Source organism: Rhinoraja longicauda, chromosome 5, assembly GCF_053455715.1.
Source record: "Rhinoraja longicauda isolate Sanriku21f chromosome 5, sRhiLon1.1, whole genome shotgun sequence".
Lineage (NCBI taxonomy): Eukaryota > Metazoa > Chordata > Chondrichthyes > Rajiformes > Arhynchobatidae > Rhinoraja > Rhinoraja longicauda.
In genome coordinates this window covers 48,291,746-48,314,503 of record NC_135957.1, presented here as the reverse complement: position 1 = coordinate 48,314,503, position 22,758 = coordinate 48,291,746, and the positions used below count along the sequence as shown (strand labels likewise).

General features: G+C 40.9%; 2 protein-coding genes across 3 annotated transcripts in view; one reads left to right on the top strand and one right to left on the bottom strand.

Moving 5' to 3' along the window:
• The window catches only part of runx2a (RUNX family transcription factor 2a), a 70,590-nt gene extending 55,594 nt beyond the window's left edge, over positions 1-14,996 (bottom strand). For both annotated transcript variants that reach the window (XM_078399477.1, XM_078399476.1), the window contains exons 1-3: positions 14,617-14,996; positions 13,548-13,704; positions 7,474-7,578 (exon numbers count right to left, since the gene is read on the bottom strand). In XM_078399477.1, coding sequence (XP_078255603.1) covers positions 7,474-7,578; positions 13,548-13,704; positions 14,617-14,925 — 571 coding nt within the window. In that variant the 5' untranslated portion in view covers positions 14,926-14,996. The remainder of the gene's footprint in view (positions 1-7,473; positions 7,579-13,547; positions 13,705-14,616) is intronic.
• A 1,896-nt stretch (positions 14,997-16,892) lies between these two features.
• The window catches only part of supt3h (SPT3 homolog, SAGA and STAGA complex component), a 320,444-nt gene continuing 314,578 nt past the window's right edge, over positions 16,893-22,758 (top strand). The window contains exon 1 of the mRNA XM_078399478.1: positions 16,893-17,030. The gene's annotated coding sequence lies outside the window, so the exon portion shown is untranslated. The remainder of the gene's footprint in view (positions 17,031-22,758) is intronic.

Below are 22,758 nucleotides of genomic sequence, written 5' to 3'. Positions count from 1 at the left end.
TGGAATTCAGAACAAAAGATCTGTTCTTCAAAAATATCAGCACTGATTCTAACCTTAAATTCAGCCTCACGCAGAAAGAATAGAATATATGGTGAAGTGCGAGTTAGAGTCATAACAGCTTTCTATTCATCTTCCTCATATTGAAGTAGCCCTGGCTTCATTTTTAAGCATGCAGATTGAAACATGTGAAAGGCCTTTATTCCAGGCAAGTCATTATACACTGAATTTGTTAGAAACCTATTTTCCCCATATTGAATATAAATAATGCACCACGCATATTTTCTGCCACTGTTCTCACATGTAGTGTTCACACCTTGTATCCAAGGGTGTCATATTTTGTCTCATTAGTATCGGTTCCCACTTCAAAGCAGATTGTCTAATGGAACATTTGCAAGTAATCAGTTTCAAAACTTCATTTAAATGGATCTAGAGCCAATTGCACTATGCATCCTTGCCTGTTACACAGGGGAGCTGCAAGGATTGTGAGCAATCATTCTTGCCTACTTATTGAAGTTGGCACTTAAAGTACAGGAAGACAATGCTCTTTTGGTCTGAATTGCACTCTTCACAGAAAACACAGACACAAGTCAGGGAAGCGGTTGCAGGCAAGATGAATGCTGCCAAGAGAATACAAATGCAGAAGATGGCAGGCATGATGTCAAGGTATATCTATTTATGGCAAGTAGTTGCTGTATATTTTCCCTCCTCCTTAGTTCATCCACAACTGCAGCAAATATTCTTCTGACCAGTCTACTATTCTCTGGCTCACTTCTCATCTTCCCCCCTCCATAAGCTTAGGATATGCCATGAACTATCTTGCATTGTCCTGTTCTCCAATGATAGTTCCACTGATTGGCCTATGGCAAAGTCTTAGTTTTAAAATTCTTATTATGATATTCAAATCCCATTATTGCTTAGCTTCTATTACATCTATATGATATTTTCAGCCCTGGCACCCTCCAAGATTTCTGTAGTCTTCCAATGCTGGCCTTGTGCATTAGATATGATTCTGTTCTTAATTTTAACCCTTCTACTATTGATGATCATGCTTTCACCTATCCAGGTGTAAGACCTGGGAGTCCTTCGCTAAACCTCCCCACCTCCGGATAGACGGGCTGATGAGAGAGAGTCAGCACGGTTTTGTACGTGGGAGATAATGTCCTACGAATCTCATTAAGATATTGAGGAAGTAACTAAAAAGGTTGATGAGGGCAAAGCTATAGACAATGTTTATATGAACTTTAGTAAGTAAGGCAATTGATGGCTGCTCTGGAAGGCTAGATTGCATGGGGTTCAGGGATACCTAGCTGACTGGATAGAGAATTGGCTTCATGGAAGGAAGCAGAAGGTGATGGTGGAAAGTTGTGTTTCAGACTGGAGGCCTTTGACTAGTGGTGTGCCTCAGAGATCAGTGCTAGGTCTTTTGCTGTTTGTATCAACAATTTGGATGAGAATATACAAATCGTGATTAGCAAATCTAAAGATGACATGAAAGTGGGTGGCATCGTAGATAGTGACAGAAGGTTATCAAAAATTGCAGCAGATCTTGATTAGTTGGGAAGATGAGCTGAGAAATGGTTAATGGAGTTTAATACAAATAAGTGTGAGGTGTTGATCTTTGGGAAGTCAAACCAGGACAGGACCTTTGCAGTGAATGGCATGGCTCCGGGGGGGGGGGGGGGGGGGGGGGGAGGGATATCTCGGAATGTAGGACATAGTTCCCTGATGTCACAGGTCACTTGGCGACATACTGTAGGTGGTGGTCAAGAAGACTTTTGGCACATTGGCCTCCATCAGTCAAAGGACATTGGCCTCCATCCTATTAAAGGAAAGATGTTGTTAAGATGGAATGGGCGCAAAGGAGATTTACGAGGATGTTGCCAGGATTCCAGGGCCTGAGCTATTGGGAGATGTTTAGCAGGCTGGGACCTTATTCATTGGAGTGCAGGAGGATGAGGAGTGATCTTATAGAGATGTGTAAGATCATGATGGGATTTGATTGGGTAAATGCACAGAGCCAGAGTAGGAGAATCAAGAACCAGGGGCTGTAAGTTTAAGGAGGGAAAGATTCAATAGGAACCTGAGGGGCAACTTTTTTTTACCCAAAGGGAGGTGGGTATATGGAACAAGCTGTGAAAGGAGGTAGTTGAGGCAGGTACTATCACAACATTTAAAAACATTTAGACTGGTGCATGGATAGGATAGTTTAGGATATAGGTGAAACACAGGCAGGTGGAATATTTTGGTTGGCATGGGCAAGTTGGACCAAAGGGCCTGTTTCCACACTATATGACACTATCTGACTAACTCATCCCTCTATTTTAGAGAACTCCTTATGTTACTTCCACGAACAAGCTTTTCAACATTTGTCTTAATTACCTCGTACTGTCTTGTCAGCAAATGATGCCATGAAATATCCCACACTATTTTACAGTATTAAATACAGCATTGGTGTACATAATACAAAGCATTTCTTCATTATCTCTTACTCTTTGTTTATTATTAGCTTGACCTCTTTAAATGCATTAAATTACTGTGGCCACTCTGACATGCATAAATGCAAGCTGTAACTCATTTCTCACAATGTACTCAGACCTTACAATGCAAAGGACACTCCCAAAACACAGAGAATAGATTACAATTGGGTCAATGCATGTAATTCCTGAGTTTGTAGCAACCTTCCAGAATTGTACGTATATAAATAGGGAACAGGCCCTTGGGATTACAGGTGCTTGATTGTCTTTAAATCGGCATGAGGACAGCACACAGCAGGAGATGCTGAAGCTGGAGACCTCGCTCAAGCTTGAGGTTAGTTCTGCTTTGATAGTCTCTTGTTCACCTATTGACTCACACACAGGTATACATAACCCTTTGAAACCTTATACACAGTATTTTGCAATACATTTGAGCACCTTTGAAACCAGCATTTTTTTTTTCTGCTTTTGTCAGTTAGAAAGAAAAATGGCAACGCCCTGGAACGCTCTGAAATCTCACTGTACCTTGCATATAGGACCACCCTAAAACTATAATACATTTCAGACCTGATATACCTCAAGAAATTATTGTCAATAGCCTTCACTTCATATTGCTCAGAGTATTTTGCATTTCTGTCTGGAAGTGTCCAATGTACACACCTGTCTAATGCAGAAAGACTTTTCTTCATCACAGTTTACAGAGAAGCATGTGATATCGCCACAGGTCCAAAACCATAATCTCTTATGAGGGGTCTTGAACCGAAACGTCAGAGATGCTGCCTGTTACTCCAGCTGAGTTACTCCAGCATTTTGTGCCTATCTCTTATGAGTGCTCTGTTTTCAGCATAGGGCCTGATTTTGCCCTCAGTTCCAGGTTATAATGAGAAGCTTGACGTTGTTAACTCGCAATTGTGGATATTGTCAATTTCCTTGTTGTTTTATTTTTAAGGGAGTGATGTATTTCTTTTCCATTTCATCACGAGACATAATTCTTTTCATTCATCTTGAACTGAACATCACTTTGCTATATACTCTTAAACCATCTTACCCAGGCTCTTTTCAATACTGGCTTTCATGCTGACATATATAGAGGTGTACTCTACAGGGATTCACAATTATTAGCTTATAGTCAGCCACAGCCTAACCTGCATTCAGAAATGTATCATTGGTGGGATGTTGTACCAATTACTAAGTTACAATACAATACAATACAATATATCTTTATTGTCATTGTACAAGGGTACAACAAGATTGGGAATGCGCCCCCCATACGATGCAATAAATTAATTAGCTAGTTAGTATTCATTTAAACAACCCAATGAAACAAATTAGAACAGTTTTAAAACAGAATAAAGTGCAAGTAGATATCTCGTCCTATATCTCGTCCAGGTATAGAGTACAAATCACAATTATGGCAGCTGAGGAAATTAAATTCAAATAATTATGTAAATCTGGAATTAAACCTAAAATCAATTGCATTAATCATGAAATCATGGGGTTGTGAAAAGCTCATCTGGTTCACTAATCATCTATGGGGGAGGAAATATTTGATTCTTACAATGTACAATAGAGCTAGATCTATTAATGTGGTTGCTTCTTAACTAACTCCTCATTTCTGATGATTTAAGGGTGGTCAATAAATGATGCGCTTGCCAGTGAAATCCGCACTTCATGAACAAAAATATGTAAAAATAATGATGCTGATAAAAAATTTCAATTATAAACTTTTTAAGCCTTTCAAAATTAGAAGGCCTGGTTTCTGTGCAATGTTCGAGACAAACAATGAAAAACTCTTGAGACTTTTTAATCCAATCCTTTCACATCTAAAATTAATGTTATTCTATTTATAATTATACAAATTACACCTTCTGTCCAGGTGTGTTCAAACATTCTGCAGCTTGATGTGTGCTGTTCAAATGCTTGTCACATGTTTTAGTTTTAGAAAGATTTCCTGATCCTTTAATACAATCCAGGCCACCTAATGTGGGTACTCCGGTATAGGCTACTGGATAGAGTATTTGCATTTGCCCTAGTGCCAAGGACAGCTCTGAAATAGTCTCATTTGACATGCAAAGAAAACTTATTACGGTATATTTCAGAATTCCAGTGGGAGACATTCCTTTCAAAGACCTTTCAGAATTGAGAACTTTCAGACTATAATCTAAATATTACTAAAACTCTCATCTTGTATATATGTGGGTTTGTGGATATATTTATACCCGAAATACAGCCAAAACAGTACATGATAGCGTGACAATTTCAGGCCCACCTTACTCACCATTGTCCTAGGATGTGCAAATACCAAGTTTTGTTCAAATTGGTGTTATATTTTTTAAGTTATTGATGTTTTAAACTTCAAGAAATCACTTATCTGCTTACCCTGGCCATCAGCTGCGTTCGACGTCACAATGGGACCCACCTGAGTGACGGGAGTGGCGGCTAATGAGGGGATCCGCGCGTGCGCAGTTGGGGGAGGATTGACCTTCCTCCCTTGGTGCAGCGCAGCTTCAGTGAGAAGGTGAAAGAAGATGGCCGCCGGCAGGCTGCTCTCCTGCTGCTGGCCGCCGCGATGGCCGCCCGGGGCCAGGGTGAGTGGCTCCCTCTCCCCTTTCCTCTCCCCCCTCGCCTGCCCCAGGCCCCGGGGGAGACTCTGAGCTGGAGGAAGATGGTCGTCGTCCCCGTCGTCTCATGGTTCTCCTTCTCCTCCAACGCCTGCTTCAGCCGACGTCATTGTTCCCCTCCGTCTCCTCCAGCGCCCGCATCAACCGATGATGTTGTCGACCACTCCAACAACAATGGCGGCCGCTCTCCTTCTTCTCTTCCTCCTTCCGCGTTTCCGCCAGCACGTGCTTCAACCAACGGCGTCGTCGATGACTCCAACAACAATGGCGGCCGCTCTCCTTCTTCTCCTCCCACTCCCGTTCTGCCATCTTGTGCGTGCCTCCTGCCACTGCGCTGCCCGCCGGGAAGAGCAGTCCCCGCTCCCGCCCGGCCCCAGCATCCCGGACCATCACCGGACTACAACACCCCGGGCACACGCACACATACACAACTCCAGGGTAATAATAATGATATAATGTAATAATAATAATAAAAAAACAAAATATAATAATGTAAGAATATAAAATGTTATATTGTATATCTATTAATCTATCTATATATTATGTATTGCTCATCTTGTATGAATGTTTCCTACGAGTGAAGGGGAGGGAGGGAAGAGGGGGGATAAGGGGGGTTGAGGGGGGATGGAGTGGGTGAGGGGGAGGAGAGGAGGGGGGTTGAGGGGGGATGGAGTGGGTGAGGGGGAGGATAGGAGGGGGGTTGAGGGGGGATGGAGTGGGTGAGGGGGGAGGAGAGGAGGGGGGTTGAGGGGGGATGGAGTGGGTGAGGGGGGAGGAGAGGAGGGAGGAGAGGAGGGGGGATTGAGGGGGGATGGAGTGGGTGAGTGGGGGGGAATGGGGGAGGGGGGAGTGCTGGAGAGCCCCTAAGAATGGAGGGGGGAGGAGGGGGGGGTTAAGGGGGGATGGAGTGGGTGAGGGGGGAGGGGAAAAGAAGGGTTGAGGGGGGATGGAGTGGGTGAGTGGGGGGGGGGGAGGGGAAGGGGGGGAGGGTGCTACACCAATGCAGGAGAGCTTTGGGCCCAACGGGTCCACCCTGGTCTAGTGGGTTATGAAACACTGGGCAGAATTGTAGGTGTACAAAGGAGTACCACAGGGATTCACAATTATTAGCTGAGAAGTCAGCCACAGCCTCCCTCTGGCAGTTAACGCATTCAGAAATATATCACTGGTGGGATGTTGTACCCGTAACTAAGTTACTGAGTTAGCATCTAGTCCAGGAATAGAGTACAAATCACAATATGACATCTGAGGAGATTAAATTCAAATAATTACATAAATCTGGAATTAAACCTAAAATCAGTTGCATTAATCATGAAATCATGGGATTATTGTTAAAAAGTCATCTTCAGACTTCTTTTGTATAATGGCTTATGAAACAATAGGCAGATTTTTCAAACACTACTAACCAGTAAAATTACCCTTGCAGTTTATTAATGATGCAATGTTGCTCAAATAGATATTTACTAATGATACAGTATTGCTCAAATATATTCAGTTACATTATTGGTACAGGGCAACAATCTCATTTGCAGCACAATTAATATTAAAATAATTTTAAATATGTAAGTGGATACTTTATTATTTCCATCTTAGCACCCGCTACAAGACAGGCCAATTTATTTTCCTCATATGTTCAGATTTGTTAGAATGACCTACGGTATCATAAAAACTGGTAAATTAAACTTTGATAACTTGCAATGGTGGTTTAGGATTTAGCAAAATTGTTAGAGCAAGTTAAGTTCCTCTCTCTGAGATTAGTTAATATTTAAAACCATGATCATAAATTGGGCATAGTAGGTGCGTTTGTTACCTTGTACTACTTACTCCACCACTGTCTGTACTTTTCTTGCAAACCATGATAATGAGTGCCAGCAATTGATTCCAAGAAAAAAAGTGTCACATGCACTTCATGCACTCAGTCACAATTAGGGTTTTATCCAAGACACTCCCGAAATTGCCAAAATCAGTTAACTGAGCCTGGATGAATGACACTAGTCAGTATGGCTCAGAGATTGATATATCATAGCTCAACCTTTGAAAGTATCAATGTAATAATTCTTGAAAAATTTGCCAATTATTGTTCATAAAATATGAAACTCAACATTGAAGAAATATTTGATTTCTAGTCACAGTTATCTCAGTAATATTTGATCTATTCAATTATTGTCCACTGCATAAATTGAATTGAACTTGAACAGATACCGTGATTTATTGAGGTAAAAGACACCTATTGTTTTGAAAATGATGTAAGGTGAGCTAATGTCTGATGTCCCATCCGAACACCAAGACGAAATATTATGGAAAGGAAAAGGATTTGTTAAAACTATTCAATGCAAGATTTCACTCAAGAGTAATGAACATGAGTAAGTAGCACTTACTTCTAGGTTCTCTGGGTCCATCCACTGTGACCTTGATAGCTCTGTGATACGTAGCCACTTGGGGTGGGTTTGTGAATACTGTGATTGTCAATGTAAAACTTTTACCTGAAAAATATAGTAAATTAATTTTTACTTATGTGGTTATTATCCCCTATCCTCTCTTCAATAATAATTCCACAAACTGTTTTGTAACATTGTAAAGGAGTAATGTTGAACAACCGATTACACTGGTAATTGCAATCCCAGTCAGTTTGTATAAAAGATCTTTACTTGAAATATGAGATTTTGACACCGTGATATCTGTATTAATGTCAATGAGCATGCAATTTAGTTTACATATAATGACGAGAAACTATTTTTAAGTAAAGAAATTGTAATCGTATTGCAGCATTATCTTGTGCCATAATTTGTAAATTAACATCTGTTTTTGGTTGTCAATATATCGACAATATTCTTGATCTAATGTCATGATGGTATAACACTCCATTAATTCCTTTGGACTTGGAAATATGACAAATTGTTTTCATGATGAAGACATTTAAAGAGAAAAGTCATGATAAAATGTACTGCCACTTTTGAAACCTTGTGGTGGAATGCGAGAGCAAAATATAACAGCTAAAATATTAATTCACATGTATCCGAGGAAGTGTTTCCATTTTCAGTATTTGCCAAATGCTATAAATTGCCAAAGTGCATTAAAAAAAAAAAAAGTTGCCAGGATATGTATTCCACTGAAAATGACAGTATTTATTGTCATCTCAAACTTTTTGGATAATGGTACTGCATGGAACAAGCCTTTCGGCCCACTGAGTTCATTCCAACCATTAATTCACACTAGTTCTATGTTATCCCACTTTTGCATCAATTTCCTACATGTTAGAGGCAATCTTACAGAGGCCAATTGACCTACAAACCCTGACATATTGAGATATGTGAGGAAACCATAGCAACTGGAGAAAAACCACGCGGTCACAGGGAGCACGTGAAAACTCCATACAGACAGCACCCAACGTCAGGATCCAACCCAGGTCTCTGGTGCTGTGAGGCAACAGCTCTAACAGCTGCGCAACAGTGAGTCAACCACTTTGGTGAGTCTGGTCTCATGTAAGTGTGACAGATTTCACTCCCCGAAGGACATCAGATTTTTACGATAATCCGGTAGTTTCATGGTTCCCATGATGCAGTATAGACTGTTTATCAAACCTTTTTGGGGGAAAAATTGTGCTTTTTTTAAGTTCCATTACTCTTGTGCTGTTCATGCAAACAAAGAATTTCATTGCACCCTGGTGTACATGACAAAAAACTAATTTGAAATTGTGTCAGTACATATTGTGACCAGAAAATATCTTCTAATTTTAGTCACTGTGCTTCTCTCAGTCAACAGCACTGAAGCTGATGATCTTGTTATTAAAACATTTTGATTTGTTGGAGCTTGCAGAGGACAAATTGTCTGCTATGTTTTCTACTTTATGATAAGTCTACTTTACAAGTACTTCATTAGCTGTAAAAGTGCTTTTTGGCATCTTGAAGCTATGCAAAGTACAATATCAGTACCACTTTATTTTATTTTCAAGTTAAAGTTGAGGAAATAAATAATTTTATACTAGGATTTGAAGACATGGCACAAAAAGTCATCCTTATTTTGTGTTGCTCAATATTGCACCAGATGTGAATTGAGTTCCACTTCCAATATTCAGTGACTTCAGCAGAGCTACGTTTTTGAAGCTGAGTACTAGACACAGCTACCATTATATTGCACATTTCATGCATGCAGCAAGAAGAATTTTGCAACTCATTGTATTTATATAGTAAAAGCAACATACTTTGCAAACCGGAAGTATGAATTAAGTACCAGTATATGCTGAAATGTTTCAACAGCAAGCAGAAAGATTTGACAGAAAGAATTAGTATTTCAACTCCGTGATCTTTCATCACAATAGCATAATTCTGGTCCTATTTAAAAAGCGCATTATCACACACTCAAGAACTGTATCTGCGCAGTGCTCTAGCCATTCACAGCTAACGTAAAGAATAATGTGTAACTTTGAATGACATTCATCTTCAAAATGAATAATAAATGCTGAATACCCATAAATACCCATTCCTTCTCTCCTGAGATGCTGCCTGACCTGCTGAGTTACTCCAGTATTTTGTGAAATAAATACCTTTGATTTGTGCCAGCATCTGCAGTTATTTTCTTACAATAAATGCTGAAAATGCTATAAGAATAGGAAGGCCAAAATAATCTTGATTTAAAACACAAACATTGGAGGGATAACTTATCTAACAGTTTTTATGTAAAATAAATGCAAATTAGGGAAGGATTAATGTAAACCTCCTTTGAATTTAACAAGTACTGTACAATGATCTGCATCATGCAGTCAATGGTGAAAAATATTGTATTTGCTGCTGAACACAAGGAAACTGCCACAAAGATGCAGTGATTTCTGTGGCATTTCATTCATGTTTCCAAGACTGGGTGCTGTCAGGCATTAGCTTAAGGGGCATTCCTGGCAGCTAGTGACATCATCACACGGGATGAAAAGTTAATCACCTTTAAGTATCACAGGAACTAACCAGAGAAGAAAATTGCAGATGATGGAAATTCAAGAATTAGTGACCTGAGGCGTAAGTTTTTAAAGTATCAAGGAAGCAGTCACTTTTAAGAGGCATTTCTAGAGTGTGGACATTATTTTAAAATGGTTCCAAAGATGTCTGCATGAGGGACGTTTCATCAAAATTGATGAGGGAAGTTTGTGCAAGCATTCTGGTTAGGAAGTAGAAATTGCAGCAGAAGTGTTCAGTTGCTTAAAAGGCTAAATGTCAATGTTTGAAAAAGACAATCAAGCCATCCGGTTTGAATTGGAGGTGAATATATCCCACCACATTTAAAACATCAGCAAATAATGATGCCAGGGAAAGTCAGTAGTTTAGTGGAAACTGGCAGCAAAATAGTAGGAGTCATGGGCAAAATGAGCTGCGAGGGAATTTTGAGGAGAAACAAGAGAAATTAGAAGGCCAACATTACTTTAACAATGAAAGCCTGTTTAAAATGGCATGATTACGTATATGGTTCTGAAAGGACAGCTTTTATAGAGAAAAATACATCCATGAGGGGAGATGTAAATAGAGTTTTCACTGTTAAAAGTAGATAAAGTCTAAGGGGACAATAGTCACCTTGATAATTAATGAGATATGACAGAATCTATCATATTAACACCGAAGCTGTTAGTAAGTGGTTGACTTACACCATAATAAACAAGGCCTAGTAATTCAATACTGTCTTAAATTAAATCCACCTTTTTTTAGAAAGAAAACAGTAAATGCTGACAATGAATGCCTCAAAACAATTAAACTTTACTGAAATTTCGGTGCAATAGGTATGCAAAATCTGCCATTCATTTACAAAATGCATTAGAATGATTTCCACCTGCCCATGTAATGGCATTGCGCCAATGTTATGTACAGTAGTAGATATTTTCCATATGTGCAGTATTTTATTTTCAAACGTGGTAAAAATCAGTACAAGTAAGCTATGTTAAGAGTGTAGGAAGGAACTGCAGATAGGCACAAAAAGCTGGAGTAACTCAGCGGGACAGGCAGCATCTCTGGAGAGAAGGAATCGGTGACTTTTCAGGTCGAGACCCTTCTTCAGTCTGAAGAAGGGTCTCGACCCAAAACATCACCCATTCCTTCTCTCCAGACATGCTGCCTGTCCACATGAGTTACTCCAGCATTTTGTGTCTATCTAACCTATGTTAAGACATTGTGTGCAGGGTGGAGTCATCAAATGTGGATATTCTAACAATCTTTCAGTTAATCTGAAAATCATTGGAAAAAAAGTTCTACACAATGCATAAAGCAGGTGTCAAGTTAAATACATACAATCTGATAATTAACTATTTTAAAACATTATGCTGTCCACATTTCTCACTCAGATCAATGCAACCAACACAAAATTGTCTATCTGTGCTCATTAGTTGTGATCTTGGTCCATGCAACTGTAATTGTGGTTCAGAAGTAATTCACTGGTTTCAAATCAGTTTGAGATGGTGTTAAACTTTGCATTTTTGAAACACAAATTATTGTTTTTATTTGTAATCAAAAGCACTGAACCTAGAACATATATTGATCATTAGCTTTCCATTTAAGTGGTACAATTGATCTTTTACATTCCTCATCAAGGATAGACAATACTGATTATGTTACTGTCTACAAATTTAGTACCTACTGTTAGCATTCCTCCAAATAAGTCCACTTCCAATAACTATTTTTCTATATGAATGTTTTATTCATTGTAGATAAATGGATGTGTATTAACTATCAATATAATTATTAAAATATCTTCTATAATTCTACACAGTAGCTCCACAATTTGAAAAATGCTGCAGGGATATTAAAAAAAAGAGTGGTTTGTATCAGCAAAATCCGGTACCTTTTGCGCAGACATTCCCACATATGTAATAAGTTAGAGATGGAATTGTTACTCATTTCCATAGCAGTTTGTGCAGTAATGCTTCAGGACAGGAAAAGGTGGGCGTTGTAAAGTGAGTCAATAAAACAGTCATCACTTTGCATCAGTACAGGGTTTTGTACGAACTAGTGAATGAATCAGAACAGACTGTTTCAAGCTGAATTACTGACTGTGCACTTGGCAAGTCCTAATGTCTATATCTTACTTAAAGGATTAGCATGTTGTAATAGAAAGCTTTCAACGTCTGTATTTTAAAGTTTAAATATTCAGCCTTCATGAATCTGTTACTTGAATTTCCTCAATGTTTTCAGTTTTCAGATCACTTCATGATCATCCAATACTCTTGTCTATTTTTGTGGGGCTAGTAGGTATGTGTTTAAAGGTTTTATCTATTTGTGTCAGCTAATATCTGTCTACTGTTTAGGACCAGTTAATAGGTAACTCCGTTCCAAGTGAATAAGTGGTTTGAACACTCACTTCCTTATGTTCACACTGGTTGCAATCTGTTGGCGATTGCTCTCTGAATGTTCAGTTGAAATAGGATTCAATTAATGATCTTATCTCCTCATCTCCCTCTTCTTGAACTGAATCTCGCAAGACAAGTCTTGACTTAAAAATCTTTTGCAGCTCTTCCTGCCTTTGGCACACTCTGAGCTGGAAACAAACCTTCTGCTTCAAAGCAGAGCAGGGGTTTGTTCTGCAAAGAACATAAGAAAAAAGGGTCAAGTCTGTTTGGACATAATTACACTTCATCAAAAGAAGCTTTCTTCATTTCCCATGCGTGAAAAGCCTGCAAGCAGTTAGTCTTTTTTTAGAAAAAAAAAAAATGCTTTTTGGGAAACTCGCCAAGAGAAAAGCAAAACAGTAAAACTGAGTACACCACTCCTTCATGATTTCTTTGAACTTTTTGAACATTTTTTTCAGGTAGATTTAGCTAATGTGTTTGGATTTGTATTGACCGAGTCTTTAACGTATTACTTTTTAATTGAAACAACATAAATTTAGCATAATTGGAGTTTTAGAACCCCTCTTTCCCTCCCTCTTTTCAAGATTACTTTTAGTAAAGTTCTAACTGTTCATTGTTTGTCTGTTGCAAACACAAAGAAAAATAAATCGCTGTAAAGAATTAAAGTGAAATGGAATCTGCCATCTTTCATGTACGTGTTTCAGGATGGCCCATAATGATTTTGTCACGTTCACGCGTTAAACGGGAGTCGAGCATCTATAAAGATGTCTTATTTTATTGCTTGCAGCTCTTCTCACCGTATTTGCGAAAAAAAAGACATTACAGACCTAATTCAACTACAGACCTAAAGTGTGAACACAACAGAGGAACTGGTGAGCAAAGAAAAGCAAAAATGAATGGCCATGACACTGAGAAAGTGACAGGCCAAATAAATAACCTACCAGAAAGTAAATGAATCGGATGACAGGGAAGGCAGATGCATACATGGGATTGTTATTGTTTAAAATCGAAAAATAATTTCCATTCCGGCATCGTCTAGATGTTATCACGTCCCATCGCCTTAGCAATACCTCACACACAGGCGCATATTGTTAAAAGTGATCGCAAGTTTAAAATCAAGGTAAATTACTGTACCCCTTCCACTCCGGCCCACGAAGCGTAAATCGTTGAAACGAGCCACTTGGTTCTTCATGACCGCCGAGGCGTTGCGGAGCTCGGCCGAATAATTCTCATCATTGCCGGCCATGACCGTGACCACAGTGCCGTCAGCAACATCCCCCAGGGCGACAACCTGTCAGAGAGCAACGCACACCTTCATTACCGTGGATTACCAGCTACTGGTCCCAGGCAGGCAGCTCGGGAGGCCAGGGCGGACGGGATGGGGGTAACCTCAGCCATCAGTAGGGCAGCTCTGGTTTACATTACAGTTCTTAAATAAGTCCTAATGATGGATATTGTCCCTTTCTGATCACTTCTTAAATGGCGGACTTGTTCCCTATTCTCTTAATGTTTTTTTTTAAACTAAGAATAATTATTAACTTACACTGTGATGTACTTTGTTGCACAAAGAGCACGATTGTTGTTTGTTTGCAGGAATGTGCGAATGTGGTCTCAACTATTTATTTCACAATTTCTGTGACTCTTCATCATCATAGCAACGGGCAATTAGAGGCTTCGGATACATAATTAATTCGCAACTTTACAATCAGCTCTTTCGGAAGAAATGAACTGATCCCATGCTACCTTCAATCTCCCGACACTGAAGTTTTGCACAATTATGCTCATTGTTCAAATATCGATAAATTTATGCAACAATTAATAAACGCTTATACTTCACCACAAATATTTACACACTGCCCTGTGCTCAGAAGTAGGTGCAGGATTATTTAAAAAAAACATGAGCCGCATGCAACAGATAAAATGCTGCGCACTCACCAGTTTTATAGTCTTCATCGGTGTTAAAATATAATATGGAAGTTCAAAAAGTTGGCACTGTGTACTCAGCAAACTAAAATATTATAAATTTAAAATACAATGCTTTGATTAGTCAATTGCACATTAAAAGCTGTCAGTATATGTACTTAAGTGCACTTCTAGCTGCAGTTAATGTTAGCCTTCATTTATATTAAACAGCACTTTTATCGATCGGTATAGGTTTACAATGTTTTCTTCCGACCCTAGTGCTTAGTATAAAAAATCTTACCTTAAATGCCACAGGCAAGGTTTTGTTGCACCTCCAGTGCGACGGCAGGATAGAGCAGAGGAAATTGGGGCTGTCAGTGCGGACCAACTCTGCAGGGTGATCGGCAATGATATCCACCATGGTTCGGTTCTCATGAGGCCGGATCATAGACCTGCTCAACGCCGCTGCCGTCGCGGCTACTCCGACTCCGGGCCCTGGTTCCTGGTGAGGAACCATCCCGCTCACATCGCTCATTTTCCCCGTTGCTGGTAATGTGGTGGATGGTGGAGTAAAGCGCCGGCTCGTAGTGGGATCTACGGGAATACGCATCACAACACTTTGATTAGGGGCTTTCAGTAGCCACAAATAGTCAACGTGTCCAGTTAATATCCGTTATTAACACTCAGTTCAATTCTGTCCAGTTTCTTTATTTTTTTGGCTTCCCCTCTAAAATACAAAACAGCCTTTTTTCCCGAAAAGTCGATTTTTCCTCCTCTGACTTCAAATATATTCCGAATTTCTGTTTTTAGGATAAAATGTCAAATCCACGCTGTGGTCAGAGCGATCAGGAGGAGGGAAAAGCCACAGTTTCCAACTGGTGGTTTCACGGAGGTTGGGATTATAAAGCAAGTTTGTGGTCATGAAAAAAGTGAGCGGTGATGAGACATCAAAGAGCACGTGGTGACTGTAGGAGGCATCAACGAGTTTAAATATTCTGTATTCCCTTGCAAAATGCGAAATCGAGACGGTCACATTAGTACTTTTCCAGCAGCGCTTCTTGCCCCAGATGTCTATATAAATGTGTACAGTATTCTCCTTCAAGATGATGAGGCGGGTTTGGGGCAAAGATTGAGAGAGCGGCTGGAGATTACGCACTAAAACATTTCCGTGAATGAATGAAAGTTTTAAAGCTTGCCCCAGAGGAAGGTTTCCGAAAAAAAACTCTATTAAAATAATTTACATATCCAATCATAAAAAGTGCAAACGCCTACTTGTGATCCGAGCCTATCAAAGCCCGCTGATGCTTTCTTCGCTATTTATTTCCTCAAAGAGTGCTGGAGGCAGACGACTTCCAGTTTCTGTCGCGGTTTAAAAAAATATATACAGCTGTCTTGCGACTAAGTTCACATCGACAATGCGTATTAAAATGTTTTCAAAATGTGTTAAACTCTCTGCGAAATTCCTAAATTGAGTGGGGCGCAGAGTAACCATGGGTTAATTTTACGAGAATAAGTTCAAAAACATGAATGGGTTGGAGGACTGGACGGATTGACACAACTAACCGAGCCCCAGCCTGTTGCTGCATATTAGTGGTGAGCCTGACGATAACTTTCAAATGTACAAAAGCTTGAATTAGAGTGAGGAAGCAATTATTTAGCCAGTCAGTAATCTGGCACTGGCAAACTCTTGTTAAATCAACTTCAAACGACAAGCTTTTTCAGAAGTAGTCATCAAAGGGACATGATCTATAGCATATAACGTAATGGCAAAACGTTGTATTGAATACATTTATTTGCCTTGTATTGACTAATTACATTGAATATTACTCTTTTATTCAGATAATTATACTTCAATACTGTTTATTTGAACTGCTCCTCGGTTTAACAAATAGAATATATCCAAGCTACCATCCAAGTTTATTACATGATACCGAGCACCATAATTGACACAACTCCCGGTAGGATAAAGCATCCTGTAGTTTCGATTGTAACTACTGATGATGAATAAGTAATATTTTACTAGGCACTCTTCCCCAGAGGTTTTCCCTTGAAAATGAGCCTTCTAGTGACGTGAGTGCGGATTGCATGAATGTGTAAATCAAACATTTTTCATGCATGCTAATCGGAAATTCAAGAATGCGGCCCCAGGTATGGTGTGAGAAAATTGTGAAGTCACTTTGGCAACATTGAACAGCTCATCTGCACCTCCCCGCTCGCCGACCGACGACTGCGAGCGCGGCGAGCGATGACAGCGGAGATCCAGCCCAGCCAGAGCTCTCTTTGATTGACAGCCCAACTGTCCATTCACCGGACGGATCACTCTTGGCTACAGCGTGACATTCACCAATCGGCGTCGAGGTGGGCGGAACGCACCCGCCCAAACGGAGCAGATTTACGCCAGCGCCGGCAGCCCCTTGCGTCGTGACGTTGCGCGCCAGGTGTCGTAGTCCCTTGCGCCATGACGTTACGCGCCGGGTGTTGTAGTCAGGTCCGCACGCGCAGCGACGTTGCTCCGTCATTGGAACTACAGTTCCCAGGGTGCGCTGCGGGCCGCAGCTGCGCACAAGTGTCGGAAAGGTTATTTATTGGCGAGCAGGCGAGAATCTGTCAACTGTGGAGCAGGGATTCAAAAAGCGTGCGCACACTACCGGTAGAATTACACGCCCGGCGTACCGGACAGTGTGCGCTTGCACACTGGTCCCTCATTAAAACAAAGTGAGTAAAACATTGGTTATTCGTGGGTTTTGTGCCGCAGGCCTAAATTCCGAATTGTTACTCCAGCAGTGTCCTGATGTGCACATATACACACACACACACACACAAACATATAAACACACACAAACATATAAACACACACACACGCACATGCACACACGCACAAACACACACACACACACATATAAACACACACGCACAAACACACACACATGCACACACGCACAACACACACACGCACAAACAAACACGCACACACGCACACATACACACACGCACACACATACACACGCACACACACAAACACGCACACATACACACACACGCACACAAACACGCACACACCAAACACACACACATGCACACGCACGTCTTGCCGTTTCTTTCACTGTCAACACGGAAACAGGTTTCATATATGAAACGCGCGCAAGGCGGAACGAGTTGCTTGTTGTGCATGAGTTGGAAACTTTCTGCGAACTGCCTGTTAATGGACTTACACCGTCCACACCTCCGCTCCTGTGACCCTACACACGTGGACAGTCGTGTCCAGAGCCCTGTCACCCTGCTGCATCCCAAGCTCCTACACTTGTACGGGCCACCCCGTCCCTTATCCCACCCCTCCCCGTGTTCCTCCACATGCACGGACCACCCTTGGTGCTATTCGTGCAACTCGTGTTGCTGCACACGCACACATCGCCACTTCCCTGACTCCACTGCATTATTTGTCCTTACACACGACCAGACTTCCCCTTCACAGGTTCCACAGTATCCCGTGTTCCTCCACGTGTACTTTGTGGAGGATATGTGGTATTCCTGCTCCACAAGGTACAAGGTCCTTCCGTTGTTCCTTGTTGTGCTTCTGCACATGCACAGACTGTCCCGTCCCCTATATTATTGAGTCGCATGTTCCCGCACATGCATGGATAACACTTTCCCAGATTCCACTGCAGTGTGTGCTTCTTTACATTCACAGCTTTCCTGATGCTCCTGCTGTCGGGATTGCCTGCATCCACCTTGTGTTAATGAACACCCTTTCGCTGAATGCAATGTTCTTGTATTTGTGCAGAAGATATCCTTTCCTCACATTTCCGGCGCATATGTCAGGAAGCCCTGCATCCCCATCCAGTGTTGCCTGTGTTTCTCTGCAAATGCACAGTACATGGTGTTCAAGAGTGCTTCCCCACCTTTCCAGAAACTATTAGCGTTCGTATGGTCAATGAAAGTTCTCTATTCTACTGTGGGTCACTGATATCAAAAGTCAAGTCAAGTCAAGTCAATTTTATTTGTATAGCACATTTAAAAACAACCCACGTTGACCAAAGTGCTGTACATCTGATTAGGTACTAAGGAAAAAAAATGAAACATACAGTAGCACGCAAACAGTTCACAGCGCCTCCTCAAAAGTGCATTTATACGATGCACACTATATTCCCATAGCATTTTGGTTATTTCATTATTGTGTATCTTACCTATTTCTGCAGTTCGACGTACAAGTAATCAAGTAACCTGCTCATAGTTAATGATATAATTTATAGAGTCTGCAAAAAAAATTGCAGCCATCTACTTAGTCAGTTGGTTCATCGGATACTAATGTGGATTAATCCTACAGCTGGAGCTCACATTTTTATGCTGTACGACACATATACAGTTGCAAGTCTATTACCTTTGTCCCTTGATGCTATTAATTTATTTCATTTTCTTTTAAGCCTGTTTTCTTACACCACACTGCTAAAAGCTACAAAAGGATTGAGCATTGAACCAGTAGGCTATCATAGGATTTTGTTATTGGTGCTCTTTGCTTGCATTTTAATTATATTGTATCAATTTACAATGCTGCAACCATCAGTAAAGCATTTCAGGGGGGTGTAGACTGATGAAATGAGCCACCATGATTCCATGAGGATTATAGTGTATGATGTTATGTTACTGGGCCAGTGGAAAATGTTCTGGATCATTGATTTGATGACGAGTTCAAATTGGACCATTATCTGCTGTGGAATTTAAATTCCAGTAATTAATATAAAATCTGGAATTTAATAGAAAGCTAGCATGATTAACAGCAAACTGTTATACTGCTGTAAATGCTCATCTGGTTCACCAAAGGTAGACACAAAATGCCAGAGTAACTCAGCGGGTCAGGCAGCATCTCTGGGGAGAAGGGATGGCTGATGTTTCGGGTGGAGACCCTTCTTCAGACTTGCTGCCTGACCCGCTGAGTTACTCCAGCATTTTGTGTCTACCTTCGATTTAAACCAGCATCTGCAGTTTTCTTTCCTACACATCCTACGCATCTGGTTCACCAAGATCCTCCAGGAAGGAAATCTGCCATTCTTCCTTTATCTGGCCTGCAAATGACTCCTGACCAAGCAAATAGTTGATACTTAATTGTTTCTTCTGTTCCTGGGCAGTTTGGCATAGTCAATATTTTTTTAAAAAGCAAAATGAAAAAGCCTAATTGAGGCAGTGCAGCATAGGTTCACGAGATTGATCCCTGGGATGGAGGGACTGTCATATGAGGAAAGATTGGAAAGACTGGGCTTGTATTCACTGGAGTTTAGAAGGATGAGAGGTGATCTTATAGAGATGTATAAAATTATAAAAGGACTGGACAAGCAACGTGCAGGAAAAATGTTCCCAATGTTGGGGGAGTCCAGAACCAGGGCCCACAGTCTTAGAATAAAGGGGAGGCCATTTAAAACTGAGGTGAGAAGGAACTTTTTCACCCAGAGAGTTGTGAATTTGTGGAATTCACTGCCACAGAGGGCAGTGGAGGCCAAATCACTGGATGAATTTAAGTGAGAGTTAGATAGAGCTCTGGGGGCTAGTGGAATCAAGGAATATGGGGAGAAGTTGGGCACAGGTTACTGATTGTGGATGATCAGCTATGATCACAATGAAGGCTGGCTCAAAGGGCCGAATGGCCTCCTCCTGCACCTATTTTCTATTTCTATGTTTCTCTATAGCTCAGTTGGTGTAACTGAGAGTTGGAAAGTTGCAATTCAAAGTTTTCAAAGATTTTGTCACAAAAAACTGGCCCTTATAGTACCAAAGATAGACACAGTAAGCTGGAGTAACTCAGCGGGACAGGCAGCATTTCTGGAGAGAAGGAATGGGTGACGTTTCGGGTCGAGACCCTTCATCATAGAACCAAATGTGTGCTATGTTGTACAGACAAGAGACTGCGGATGCTGCAATTCTGAGCAAAAGACAAAAAGCGGGATCAACTCAACCGGTCAGGCAGCATCTGTGGGGGGAAATAGATGGTGTTTAGGTTTGGGACCCCTAAGATTGGTGGAGTTGGGCAGAGAAAGCTGTGATGTTGCAGGTGGTCTTTTTGGCTGAAATGTCAAACTAAACTTTCATGGAAAACCATGCCTCTCGTGGCACTATTTTGAAGAAGAGCAAATGAGTTATCCCAATAACTTAATTGATATTTATCCCTCAATCAGTCTCTCTAAAACAGATTATCCTGAGTTCTAGTGAGGGTAGTTGGCCAACCGGGGGGGGTCCAAGAGGAGGGGGTCCATAATATTAGTTCAATCAAACGGAGTAGATCTGCAAGTTCACCTCGGCATTTTCCCTACATAAGTGCGATTGAAAATGAGAATTAAGTAGAGAAAGGAAGAGAGTAGAACAAGCAATCCTCCATTGTATTCCTCTGCCCTATTTTTTTCTAATTTCTATTTCCTTATCATCAACAATTATTAATTTTAAAACAGTTTTGTCAAGCTAAAGTGCTTTAACCACTATTTAAAATTTAGACAGAGAGATTAATCTGTAAATTAATATGCTTTGCCTGCAGTTTCCCCTATTAAAAGGCGTTAATTCTACTTGATTCATCTTGTGTTATTTAATTCCGTGGGAACTCTCAATTTCCTTTACATTATTCCCATTTTAAGAATTTCTAATAATTACATGTTTTCCTGACAACTGTAGTTTGGGAAAATGTAATTTTAAGACTACCACAACTTAGGAAGCAACATAGTTTTTTCTTTAAATACCAAATATGTGGATACATAAAATTGCTTGTATTTCATAAAATAAAAAAAATCACAAGTTTATAACTAGATTGAGAGTGGTAAAGAAGGCATTGGTTTGGGCATTGGGTGCAAAAGTCAGGATGTCATAGACAATAGACAATAGGTGCAGGAGTAGGCCATTCGGCCTTTCGAGCCAGCACTGCCATTTAATGTGATCATGGCTGATCATTCTCAATCAGTACCCCATTCCTGCTTTCTCCCCATACCGCCTGACTCCGCTATCCTTAAGAGCTCTATCTAGCTCTCTCTTGAATGTATTCAGAGAATTGGCCTCCACTGCCCTCTGAGGCAGAGATTTCCACAGATTCACAACTCTCTGACTGAAAAAGTTTTTCCTCATCTCTGTTCTAAATGGCTTACCCCTTATTCTTAAACTGTGGCCCCTGGTTCTGGACTCCCCCAACATTGGGAACATGTTTCCTGCCTCTAACGTGTCCAACCCCTTAATAATCTTATACGTTTCGATAAGATCTCCTCTCATCCTTCTAAATTCCAGTGTATACAAGCCTAGTCGCTCCAGTCTTTCAACATATGACAGTCCTGCCATTCCGGGAATTAACCTAGTAAACTTACGCTGCACGCCCTCAATAGCAAGAATATCCTTCCTCAAATTTGGAGACCAAAACTGCACACAGTACTCCAGGTACGGTCTCACTAGGGTCCTGTACAACTGCAGAAGGACCTCTTTGCTCCTATACTCAACTCCTCTTGTTATGAAGGCCAACATTCCATTGTCATAATGCAGCTTTATATGTTATTGGTAAGGTCACGTTTGGAATATTCTGGCCACCCCATCACAGGAAGCATGTCGAGGCTTTGGAACGGGTGCAGAGGAATTTATCAGAATGTTGCCTGGATTAGGGGGTATTAGCTACGGGGAGTGGTTGAACAGACTTGGGTTGTTTTCTCTAGAATGCTGGAAGTTGCGGGGAGACCTGATAGAAGTATTTAAAATTATGGAATGGCTCGACAGGGTAGATAGTCAGAACCATTTTTCCAGAACAGCAAATTCAAATACTAGAGGATGTAACTTTAAGATGTGAAGGAAAAAGTTTCAAGATGTGCGGGACAATTTTCTTTATACAGAAAGTGGTAAGTGCCTGGAACATGCTGCCAGGGTTGGTGGTTGAGGCAGATACAATAGTGGCATTTAAGAGTCTTTTTGCCAGGCATATGGATATGCAGGGAATGGAGGGATGTGGATTATGCTCAGGTAGATAAGCAATGGTCTTCACATCATGTTTGGTACAGACATTGTGGGCCAATTGGGGGGCATTTGCATAGCAGTAACAGGATCGTTCCGTGTCAGCATGGATTTACGAAGGGGAAATCATGCTTGACCAATCTTCTGGAATTTTTTGAGGATGTAACTAGGAAAATGGACAGGGGAGAGCTGGTGGATCTAGTGTACCTTGACTGTCAGAAAGCCTTCGACAAGGTCCCACATAGGAGATTAGTGGGCAAAATTAGAGCACATGGTATTGGGGGTAGGGTACTGACATGGATAGAAAATTGGTTGGCAGACAGAAAGCAAAGAGTGGGGATAAATGGGTCCCTTTCAGAATGGCAGGCAGTGACTAGTGGGGTACCGCAAGGCTCGGTGCTGGGACCGCAGCTATTTACAATATACAATAATGACATTGTGAAGGGATTAAAAGTAACATTAGCAAATTTGCAGATGACACAAA